Here is an 11,822-nt window from a genome sequence, read left to right as displayed (position 1 = left end):
GTCTTTGTGTCTGTGTTTGTCCCTGCCACCATTGCTAAACAACCAATGTCAGTGTGTTTATGTCCTCACAACCTAGCAGTTTGACTAAAGAGACCAATAGAATAAATACTAGGCTTACAAAGAATAAGTCCTGGGGTTGATTTCTTCGACTAAAAGCCTGTAAGGCAGTGCTGCAGCATGGCCACAGTCAAATGACTGAAACAAGTAAAAAGAAATTTTTTGAAATTGATAATTTTTTTTTCAATTTTTTTTTTCTTTCAGTATCCATTTGGTGTTTTTATAAACTGTTGAATCTAAAGGAGTCAAAGACAAACTCCCATAATGTCTATATTTCGGAGCGAAGAGATGACATTATGTCAACTGTTTTTACAGTCTGAAGCAGCCTACCCAGTTGTCTCTGAATTAGGAGAACTTGGTATGGTTCAATTTCGTGATGTAAGTAGAAAAATCCTCTCTCTCACTTTTTTGTTTTTTTAATTTTCTTTTGCTTTTTTAGTGTCTGCTGTTGGGACAGCAAGTCTGAAAGGTTAACACTAACCATATAAGCATCTCTTATCTGTAGCTATGAAATCCTAAATGGGCAGTTAGTAGATGCTCATAAGCATATCTGGGATTTCACAACATAGCAAATAGGGCACATATTAGTATCTCTGGGATTTTGTGAACAATACATGTATGTACCACTGGGATTCCATAGTGATAGACAAGAAATGTTTATATGCATCTGTGGTATGGATAGTATTAAGTCCACTTTGCAATTGTGTAGTTCCATGTTTGATTCTTCTGTTCATCAATTTCAACAATGGTTATTTATTATAATTTCAAGGTCACACTTGTGTCACATCTAGTTCATCTGAAAGGCACATTGAAGATACAAATATTTGTAGAATACTCATCCTCTTCTGTGGAGGTGCAATGGCCCAGTGGTTAGGGCAGCAGACTCGCGGTCGTAGGATCGCGGTTTCGATTCCCAGACTGGGCATTGTGAGTGTTTATTGAGCGAAAACACCTAAAGTTCCATGAGGCTCCAGCAGGGGATGGTGGCGAACTCTGCTGTACTCTTTCACCACAACTTTCTCTCACTCTTTCTTCCTGTTTCTGTCGTACCTGTATTTCAAAGGGCCAGCCTTGTCACACTCAGTGTCACGCTGAATCTCCCCGAGAACTACGTTAAAGGTACATGTGTCTGTGGAGTGCTCAGCCACTTGCACGTTAATTTCACGAGCAGGCTGTTCCGTTGATCGGATTAACTGGAATCCTCATCGTCGTAACCGACGGAGTGCCAACCACTATCCTCTTCTACTTGAAATAAAGGAATAGATAGTTCCAATGATTGAATGTCTGGAATACTGATGGAAGTTTTTGAGTCTCATCATCATCATCATTGTTTTAATGTCCACTTTTCTCTATGCTTGTATGGGTCAGATGATAACTTTGTTACCGTAGATTTTTCTGTGGCTTCTTGTTTACATTGCCTGTCTCTCAGCATGGTAATATCCAACAAAAAGCAGCTGAGACATACTTTTGTGGAAGATTGTAAACAAATGACATCATTTGTTCGAACAGTGCATACAATTTATGTTGTATGGCATTTGATATACCTGTATTTGTCCATGGTGTTCAAATACATCTCTGGCCACTCTGAGTTATTTCCCTTAGTTAATTTTTGCTTAAATTATGTGCATGTGTAATGTAAATGGAATAAGAAAACCATACTTATAGTATTGTTTTTACAATTAAAATATATTTTCTGTAATGAATTGTTGTATAGCCTGTAGCTGTCGTTATTAAATACCTCCTTCAAAGCTTGAAAAATAAATCAAAACAATTTATGACTGAACTTCAGATGTTCTTAGGATGTTACTCTATCATTAAATCCATTGCCTTCTCTTCATACAGCAAACTTCCTTGAAGTGAAATCTTTAAATGGCTTTCAGTTTGAAAACTACTGCTATCATGACTTCCCCTTCCTTTGATGCGATGTGTTAACTAATTTTGTTTTCCTTTCTTCTTACTCTCTGCTTTTTGTCTGGCAGAGTAAATGCATGAAGTACATTAGAAGTACTATTAGTACAATTAAAATAAATATGAAAATTATACTGTATAATTTTGATTATAACATGCTCTATACATTTTGTTTCAACTATACACATTTGCTCATTCAGTTCTGCTAAGACCAGGAAGAGAGAAAGTTGGTGAAAACAAACTTACTGCTTCACATCACATCAGGGTAGTCTAGTAATGCATCAGAAGATGAAATCATCTGTTACTAGTAGATCTTTGAAGGGAAAGCTGTTTGGAGATTTATTCTCTAGGGAGGATGCCAGATGAAGTAGGTGCTGTGGTTAAGTGACGGATTTAACAGTGGCTAAGTGATAACCTGAGAATATATGTAGTTCCATAATTATTTTGTTGTTGCCATTTTTCAAGCTTTGACTAGGGTATTGCATACTGAAATATCAGCTATGGGCTGTGTAAACAATCTATCATAAAAATATATAATTCATCAATATAAATTATAGAAAAATATGCACTGCATGGCTTATATTGTTTACTCGTATTAACAGTATTTTTAATATATTCCACACATTGTATTTCAAGTATGCTTGAAGATGCATGTGTATAATTTGGCAAATAAAATAAAAGGTGACAAGAAAATTTATAAACCAAATCCTTTTGACAGAAGTCCCTTGTGATAGTCATTCTGCCTAGGTTACATAGATAGTTCCTTATTTTAGTACAGTGTGTGCTCTCATTTTGTTTCAATTACCTGCATTTGTTCATTCAACTATGCAAGGAATAGGTAGAGAGAAAGAAGGAAAAAACAAAATTACTGCTCCACATCATATCAGGGTGATGTGATGCAGCGAACCATTGGTTGGACCATTGGGAAACATGTAATCGATGGCACTATTGTCAACAAAATGATATGAAATAAATATAATTGAGATACATTTCACAAAATATGGAATTAAGATCTATTTAGAACTTCTACTAATTTTAATTTAAGCTTAGTATATTTGGCATATTTAAATATTTTATATTTCAGTTTTTGAATTTTAGCAATTTCCTTCATTCTAATTATCTATAATTGATTTCAATTCTAGCTTAATCCAGATGTTAATGCTTTCCAGAGAAAATTTGTTAGTGAAGTCAGGAGGTGTGAGGAAATGGAAAGGAAAATGAGTATGTAATCAAATTATATTGTTATTCTTACTTTATTTGTTTTTTATATTTTGTTATAAATAGCTTTAAAATGTATGTATTTTGTCTGAGGTGAGAGTATTTCTTTATTTTGGATCTGTTATTGACACCAAGTATCTACTGGTAATCTCTCCAATCATTTTTCAGGTGATATTCACCTGAAGGCGATTGGAGACTATTGATCCAATTCAGGATGAAGAAATAGTTTGATAAACAGTTATCAGCTTTAATTGTATATATTTTATTCTTTGCATTTTAGATTCTGTTTGTTTATCTGCTTATTAAATCACTAAATTCTTTCAATTATCCTTTTTCTCATAACATTTAGGGTATATTGAAAAGGAAATGACCATCGACGGAATAAAAATGGATGTCAGTGGTGTGACACCAAAAGCTCCTCCGCCTAAAGAGATGGTTGACTTAGAGGTAAACAAAACTTATTCTTTCAGCATAGATACTACAAGATATCTTGTCTGTTGCTCTGCTAATCTACAACCTTGGATTACTTTTTTTTATTACTCTTTTATTTGTTTCAGTCATTTGACTGTGGCCATACTGGAGCACCGCCTTTAGTCGAGCAAATCGACCCCGGGACTTATTCTTTGTAAGCCTAGTACTTATTCTATCGGTCTCTTTTGCCGAACTGCTAAGTGACGGGGACATAAACACACCAGCATCGGTTGTCAAGCAATGCTAGGGGGACAAACACAGACACACAAACACACACACATATATATACATATATACGGCGGGCTTCTTTCAGTTTCCGTCTACCAAATCCACTCACAAGGCTTTGGTCGGCCCGAGGCTATAGTAGAAGACACTTGCCCAAGGTGCCACACAGTGGGACTGAACCCGGAACCATGTGGTTGGTAAGCAAGCTACTTACCACACAGCCACTCCTGCGCCTATACTTGGTACTTTTTTTTATTGGTCTTTAAACAATGAAAGGCAGAGTTGACTTCAGTAGAATTCTCAATTACTGACATCTAATTGATCCCTGTCAACCTCTGCTTCGAACGGTTTCAGTTCTCTTACATGACTAATATTCTTAAAGGCATAAATATCACAACTCTTAAAACCTTCATGTTTATCTGAAGAAAGGCACTGTACTCTCTGAGATTGAATCCTTATTATGACAGTAGTTGTAAGATAAATCCAGAAACATGGAAAAAAATAAAAGAAAAATGATACAATATAAACCTTACATTTAATTAAAATATATATATATTTAATTAAAACACTCTGCTGATTGTTTTCAGGCTTCATTAGAAAAAATGGAATCCGAACTAAGGGAAGTAAAAGTAAACGAGGTTGCTCTCAAGAAAAATTACTTGGATTTAGCTGAACTGAAAGAAGTTTTGACAAAGGTTCAAGGTTTTTTTGCTGCAGTAAGTATATTTGTTGAAATTTTGATTGCCTTTTTTTTCTTGTCTTCACATTCTCTAATTGCAGCACAACCTAACATATATTTGTTTCAGTTTCATACTTTGGTCTTTAACTATTATCAACCTACAGGGTGTCCACAAAGTCTGGGTACATGGGGATTAACACATACTTTAAGGAATTATTATTTCTTATATTTAATTGTTTATGCTATGATTTTATTTACTTCATGTACCCACATGGGGATTAACACATACTTTAAGAAATTATTATTTCTTATATTTAATTGTTTATGTTATGATTTCATTTACTCCATGTACCCAGACTTTGTGGACACCCTGTATATTGGCTCTCTATTTGATTAACTTCTTTACAGTTCATCATGTCTCTTATATAGTCTTAATGTATTTAGGATTCCAGTCCAAGCTCATGCTTTCTTACAGTTAAAAACTTATAAGCACACACAGTTTTAAATAAAAATTTCTTTAGTTAAATTATTGATTAAAAAAAACAACTTATTTACTTACAAACTTAGAAAAATTTGCTGCAGTTGTTACTGCAAAATCTGTGTCTTTTGCTTTTGTTAAAGATTGGCTAAATATTTTATTGATTAAAAAAAAAACAACACTTTCTTTTGTTAATTTATAAAACAGAGGTCAAGTTGTAACTAAAGGCATTTTAGTAAATCTAGTTGGTTGAATGATTATGAGCCCACATCTCAGTCTAAGAATTGTTCTGCTTATTAAAGTCATAAATTCTAATTAGTTTAACTCTCATTCTGATGCTACCATGTTAAAAGTAAGAATACATTTTATAATGAAATAGTCACCTATGTATCTTAATGTACATTTGTCATTGACAGGTAAGTTACTGTGGTATTTGTCTAAAGATAACATCTCTTATGGGTATTTTGTATTAAAAATCTCTCTCTCTCTCTATATATATATATATCAGGGGGAGACGAAAATCATCACAGCAATGCCTAATGAGACTGCCAGATGCATTTTAGCCTAGCTAGGTCTTATCAAAAATATATATTCAAAGCCAGCCACATACCTAGATAGGTTTTTATATTTCTTGGTTGTTTTGATTTAGGTAATGGATAGTCACTACTAGAAAAAAAAAGTGTCTGTAGCAAAGTTGAAACTTGACAACTTCCTATGAATAAAGAAGTGTACTAAATATGATGTACTGGCAAAAGAATATCATCTTTAATATATGGTTTGTTGAAAGAGGAGCATTTTTGATATTTGGAGTAGTTTCTGGTCTAAAAAATGGAAGAGAAATTCAATTCATCTTTGCCTGTATTGTTTCAACAATTTGTTGATTTCCAATAATATGGGCATGTCGTGGCTGTGTGATTAAGATGTTTGTTTTCTAACCACATGGTTTTGGATTTAGCCCTGGTTGACCAATGCCTTATGAGTGAATTTGGTTGGTGAAAACTAAAAGACGCCAAATATATATGAGTGAGTGAATATATTTGTCTCTCCTTGTCTTAACATGGCATGATAGTTGTAAATGAGCGTCATTGTCATACAAGCAGTGTCATTCATTTCCAATATTCTGTAAAAGCATGTCTAGCTATGGGCAAATATTACTTTGCTTGGAAACAGTGTTGGCAACAGGAAGGGTATCTAGCTGTAGAAAAGCTGCCTTGATAAATCTACCTGACCCATATAAACCTGAAAAAGTGGATGTTAAAATAATGATGAATAAAGAAAGACTTTTAATTTATACTGACACACACATGTTGAATTTTTTCCATCAAAATATTTGTTTAAAAGATAATTAAAAGCAGAATAGTGAATTGTTAAAAAAAGACTTTGAACTATAACAATTTTGTTTTTTATTTTGTGACAATTTATCTGAAGAAGTTTTTCTGAGTTGAATTTTCCTTCTGGCAGCATGCTCAGGAGCCTCAAACATACATGGAAGATCATTATTCTGTGATACCTGATAACTCAGCCATGACTTCTGGAACCTCAGCTGTTCAACTTGGGTAAGTAGTTTTATACTTTTGGTTTGTTAATTACTTGAATGCCTTTCACATTTAAAAAACAGTTATGTTAGTGTTTATCTTTTTATACTCTCTGCAATTAAGATGTTAAATGAAATAATACACCAACCATTATACATTTAGTGATTCATCAGTACTTTGGCAAATATGTAGCTTATTGCTTCACTGAGGAGGTTGTAAAATGACTGAGACACACATGAGTTGTGTCCTTAGTTTTCTTAATCCATTACCTACCAGTGATCTCATATGAGATCACTTAAAAATTACAAATTTCATAATTATCTGTCAATATTTACACATATCTAACCTTTTTGCTATATCTACTAGGTATATTTCTCTGATATTCAAATGAGGTTTGCTAATTTTTCACCCAATATCTCGCTTATTTCTATTTGAAATGTTATTTTGATCATCCCAGCGTGTTTCTAAGGCTGTTTTATGCTAGAAATCAAAGTTTCATAAAAAAATTCCAGTTAATAGAATTATGGGAGGTAATGGGTTAAAAATAACTAAAATAATATTAGTGACTATGTCATTCACTAATGTATGTCATTGCTTTTTTTCCCGACCACATAATCATTTCTGCATGTTTTTTTTAAATAGTTTCTGTATTAAATATATTCATGCTAATTTATTTCAATTTGTTTTTATGTCTGTTGTATTTAGTAAGGTGAGCAACTCTGAATAAAATACAGTGGTAATATTGAGATGTTGTAGCATCTGCTCTTAACTTCAAATAGATTAGTTACCCATTTATTACAAAAGTATTGATTTTCCTTACCATGCTTATAAGGAAATAAAATAAGAATTTACAGCTATGCTTTTACTCTGTAATTTAAGGTTCATAACTGGAGTTATAAAACGAGAGAAAGTTCCAGCTTTTGAGAGACTGATGTGGTTTGCATGCAGAGGCAATGTCTTCCCTCGTTTTGATGAAATAAAAGACCCTCTCATTGACCCAGTTACAGTAAGCTTTTTAACTACCATCTTCACTGGAATTTATTATGTATTGAGGTGGGCAAGAAAATAGATATCCACATTTATTCGAGATTTTAAAATGTAAAAATCATTAAAAAAATTAAAATTTCATTCTCAAAGAATACTTTCAGATTTCTTTTTCTTTGTGTATATTAAACTGTAACATTGAAATTCTCTGCAAAGAGAGCAGTTCTAAATATCAGAACATCTTTTTACAATAGAAATGCTAGTTTTTTGTTTTGTGTGTTTCACTTACCATGTCATTATAAATACTTGCTTATATTGTAATTTATTTTCTTCACAGGGTGATGAAATTAGGAAAAATGTTTTCATCGTGTTTTATCAAGGAGAACAGTTGAAGAACAGAGTTCGTAAAATCTGTGAAGGGTAAATCAGTAAATTTATTATCATTTTCCTTCTTTACAACTTTAGAGCTTATAGAATCTTCCTATATGTATATAGACAGTATTATCAAAAATGATCTTGACTAGATCTCCATTGTATGTGTGTACAAATATAGATTGTCATATTCATAAAGGAAACCAGTCTTCCTTCACAAAATTTATAATACAAAAACTATTTGCTTTGATATATCCCATGAGAGGGCTATTGTTAATGGCAAAAACTAAGTATTTTATAGCAGTTTTCTAACAGTCCTATTAGAAAATGTTTGTGATATTCTCTCATGGAATATATGAGGAATGTAAGCATGACCTTGTAATTAAAAAGTTTAGTTTGTAAATCTGTGGTTTCAGTTTCTATCTCTGTATGGTACCTTAGATATGTGCTTTTTTATCATAGACTCAGGTTGCCAAAACTTTGTGAGTGAGATTTGTTAGAAAGTGTATGAAGTCCTATTGTTAGGTGGTAGATTTAATCTGTCATCAAGTTTAACACCCTTTCCAAGCCCTTGGATGCCTTTTAGCCAAGTACATTTCAATGCAACCATTTGGGCAAGGTTTCTGGTCTTATGATAACTTCTTTCCACTATTTTGACGGCTCTGAAAAAGATCACAGGCACTGCTTTCCTCTTCTAAATCATGTAAATTAAAATGATCTGGAAAAATATGAGCATGAAAAGTATAAACATGAATCCATGTTTTTATTTCTATTAGCGATGCATTAAATTTATTTAGTCTTCCTCTTCAATTTCTTTACCCTATTGTTCTATATCAGTTTGTATATACCTTTGGGTGGTTAAGCACTACTAAAGGCTTTGTCTTCATGTAGGTTATTTAGATGAAAATTAACTTAGTTGAACTCCTGTATTCTGGATTTACCTATGCTATGATTTGAACTTTGCATTGCATGTTAATGAAACACTGATGATTGTACTTCTTACCATGGTGGGCTTTACACACATATGGTACCAACTTGCAGCTTGATAGACTGAGTCATTTGCAAGTTGATCATGGTCAAAACACTGACAGTAACATGATATAAACTGGCTCTTTTGGCCAGCGGTCCAGTATGCCATTGACACGCTCAGTGATTTTTTTTTTTTTAATATTAACCCAGTAAAAGAAAATATTCAGGAGATGGAAATAGAAATTTTATTATCATAACTATCCTTTATTTTCTATAATGGTAAATATCTACTTGGCAAATGGACAGTATTTAATGTATGTGGGAATAAGGATAATGGAGATTTCTAATTTTGACACAAGCCAACAGATTTTTGCAAAGGGATGTCTTCAATTTAGTACTTGATGGTTATTTTACTAACCCCAGAAGTAAAAAGGTAAAGTATATAACTGGATATCACAAGACCTGTTGTCTAGTGAGTGTACTAATTCTTCCATCCACAGCCCTCAGCAATGATAGTAGTCATGTGTTTTACCATCTATATAACATATAATTGAATCAGAGGGTCTTTCATCGAATAAACATTCATTCTTATAAAAGCTGCCTTAAATGGAAAGATATATTGATTTTAATCACTTGTAGATGTAGTCTCAATCTCCTGTTGCTGATCAGCATGAAGAAATAAATGGAAAACTAATGATTATAAGAACTTCATTATAGTTAGGCACAAAGAGATGCTATTTGATTGAATTTTCTCTTGATACATACTTGATCCTCTATAGAAAAAGACACTTAGTTGACTCTTAGTAGAATTTATATTTGAAGAAACATTAGGCACTGAATTAGACATGTATTTTCTCTCAATGGCTGTTCCTATGAATATCATATTTTCGCTACAGACATTATGAAAGCATTATGTTAAAGTAAAACTATTCTACTTTCAGTTTTCATGCCAATGTTTACCCATGTCCTGACACTGCTCAAGATCGCCAAGAAACTCTCACGGGAGTCACAAATCGTTTGCTAGACTTAAATATTGTAAGTATGTTTAAAATAATATTGACTCTATAATTAAAGATAGTTAATTACTGCATTAGTTGTGTATATTTGTTCTTTTGCATTTAAAATTCTCACATTTTAAAATAGTTCTATGTTTTAGCTATAAATCATGTAATGAGATTAAGAAATTTAGATCTTTATGAAGCAAGAATTATGTGAAAATGGCACTTGTATTATTTTTCCTCAAACCCTATACTAGCTTTCATTCCAAGAATGACTGCCTTGTAAAACTATTTTCCTTCACCTATCTTTTTTCATTCCAGTAATCTCTTATTATTTCGACTTCAGATCAATCAAATCAGTTCATTGGTTTATATCTGATCTAAGATATCTCATCACTAATGACTTTACCCCTTTTGATACCAATCTACTTGAGGTTGTCCTTGTTTCCAGGATACAAACTTCCTATTTTAAAATGATCTAAATTATAATTTTCCATTAAAATTTCTTGTTAATTTGTGTTCCAAACACTAGATTAATAACAACAAAGTTATTTTACTAAATTCTTCATGATTTTAAAAATTAATTGAAACAAAGGCATATATATTAACACAGAAATATGGTAATGGAGTTAAGCAAAGCCCATATCCTTATGAATAATGATGATAAAAAAGATGCACAAAAAACAAGACACCTCCATGTATACCTACATATAGACTTATCAATTTATTTACAGGTTCTTGCACAAACTAAAGAGCATCGAATCCGTGTTTTGACAAATGCCAAGAAAGAGCTTTATGTGTGGCGGACCAAAGTGGAGAAGATCAAAGCAATCTACCACACCTTGAACATGTTTAATTTTGATGTTTCTCATAACAGTCTCATTGCTGAAGGTTGGACTCCAGTGATTGCCTTAGAGAAAGTTCAAGCTGCCTTAGAACATGGCAAAGTAATATTACCATTAATATTATCAAAATTATTAGTTCATAAATTTAATTTAGTGTGTGTGTGTGTGTGTGTGTGTGTGTGTGTGTATTTGTCTCTTTGTTTTAACATCAGTTGTGAACAAATGTTATTATTATGCAAGCAAGATTGTTTGTTTGTAATCTTCTGTGAAAACATGTCAAGCCATTGTACTAACATAGTTTAAAAGACTAAGAGAAATATTAACTTTCTTGGAAACGGGTAAGGGTTGGTGATAGGCAGAGCATCTGATTGTAGAAAATCTATTTAAACATACTAATCTAATTCATGCAAGCATGGAAAAGTGGATGTTAAAATGCTGCTGCATCATCATCATCATCACCGCTGCCACCAGCACCACCATTGTCATCTTCATTTCATCATCATCATCATCATTGAGTTTGATGGTTTGACAGGATCTGATTAGCAATAGAGCTGCATAGTGCTCCATATCAACTTTGGCTCTGTATCACTGTTTCTATGACTGGATGTCTTTCCTAGTGTCAACTGTTTTACAATGGATACTAGGTGCTTTGTTTTGTACCACTGGCACCAGTGAGGTTGCCGAGTAACTTGCAAGACAGGAAAGAACAAGAAAAGGGGGAAAAGTCTCCCTTAAATGGCATGTGTACCAACAGTAGATCAGGGGTGAAGCAGTTATGAGTAGAGGAGCAGTTTGAATGGAAATATTGGTAATATCAATGGTGGTGGTGGAGGGAGTCAGATGAGAGAGATGAGTGGCTCAGGGATGATAGATTGGGAAATGGGCATGATGAGCGACATCTAGGAGTGGTGGGGAGAGAGATGTAGAGGTACGTAAGGGTGGTATGGTCAGTGGGCATGGTGGTAGACAGGAGAGGGCACTGGGAATAGTAGCAGATATGAGAGGTATTAAGATGAAGTATGGCAAGGGAGAGAGAGGAGAAATAACTGGAGGATGGGGGAAGGGATAAGAATGGGGGGGGGG

General features: G+C 33.3%; 1 protein-coding gene across 2 annotated transcripts in view; it reads left to right on the top strand.

The window, feature by feature from the left end:
• The window catches only part of LOC106872779 (V-type proton ATPase 116 kDa subunit a 1), a 42,272-nt gene that overhangs the window by 11,256 nt on the left and 19,194 nt on the right, over window positions 1–11,822 (top strand). For both annotated transcript variants that reach the window (XM_014919878.2, XM_052972694.1), the window contains exons 2-10: window positions 262–435; window positions 3,108–3,186; window positions 3,533–3,630; window positions 4,467–4,595; window positions 6,498–6,592; window positions 7,451–7,577; window positions 7,893–7,975; window positions 9,838–9,931; window positions 10,629–10,841. In XM_014919878.2, the coding sequence (XP_014775364.1) occupies window positions 322–435; window positions 3,108–3,186; window positions 3,533–3,630; window positions 4,467–4,595; window positions 6,498–6,592; window positions 7,451–7,577; window positions 7,893–7,975; window positions 9,838–9,931; window positions 10,629–10,841 (1,032 nt within the window). In that variant the 5' untranslated portion in view covers window positions 262–321. The remainder of the gene's footprint in view (window positions 1–261; window positions 436–3,107; window positions 3,187–3,532; window positions 3,631–4,466; window positions 4,596–6,497; window positions 6,593–7,450; window positions 7,578–7,892; window positions 7,976–9,837; window positions 9,932–10,628; window positions 10,842–11,822) is intronic.

Source organism: Octopus bimaculoides, chromosome 1 (genome assembly GCF_001194135.2).
Source record: "Octopus bimaculoides isolate UCB-OBI-ISO-001 chromosome 1, ASM119413v2, whole genome shotgun sequence".
NCBI lineage: Eukaryota > Metazoa > Mollusca > Cephalopoda > Octopoda > Octopodidae > Octopus > Octopus bimaculoides.
The sequence above is the reverse complement of the archived record's forward strand: the minus strand, read 5'-3'. Positions and strand labels throughout refer to the sequence as shown.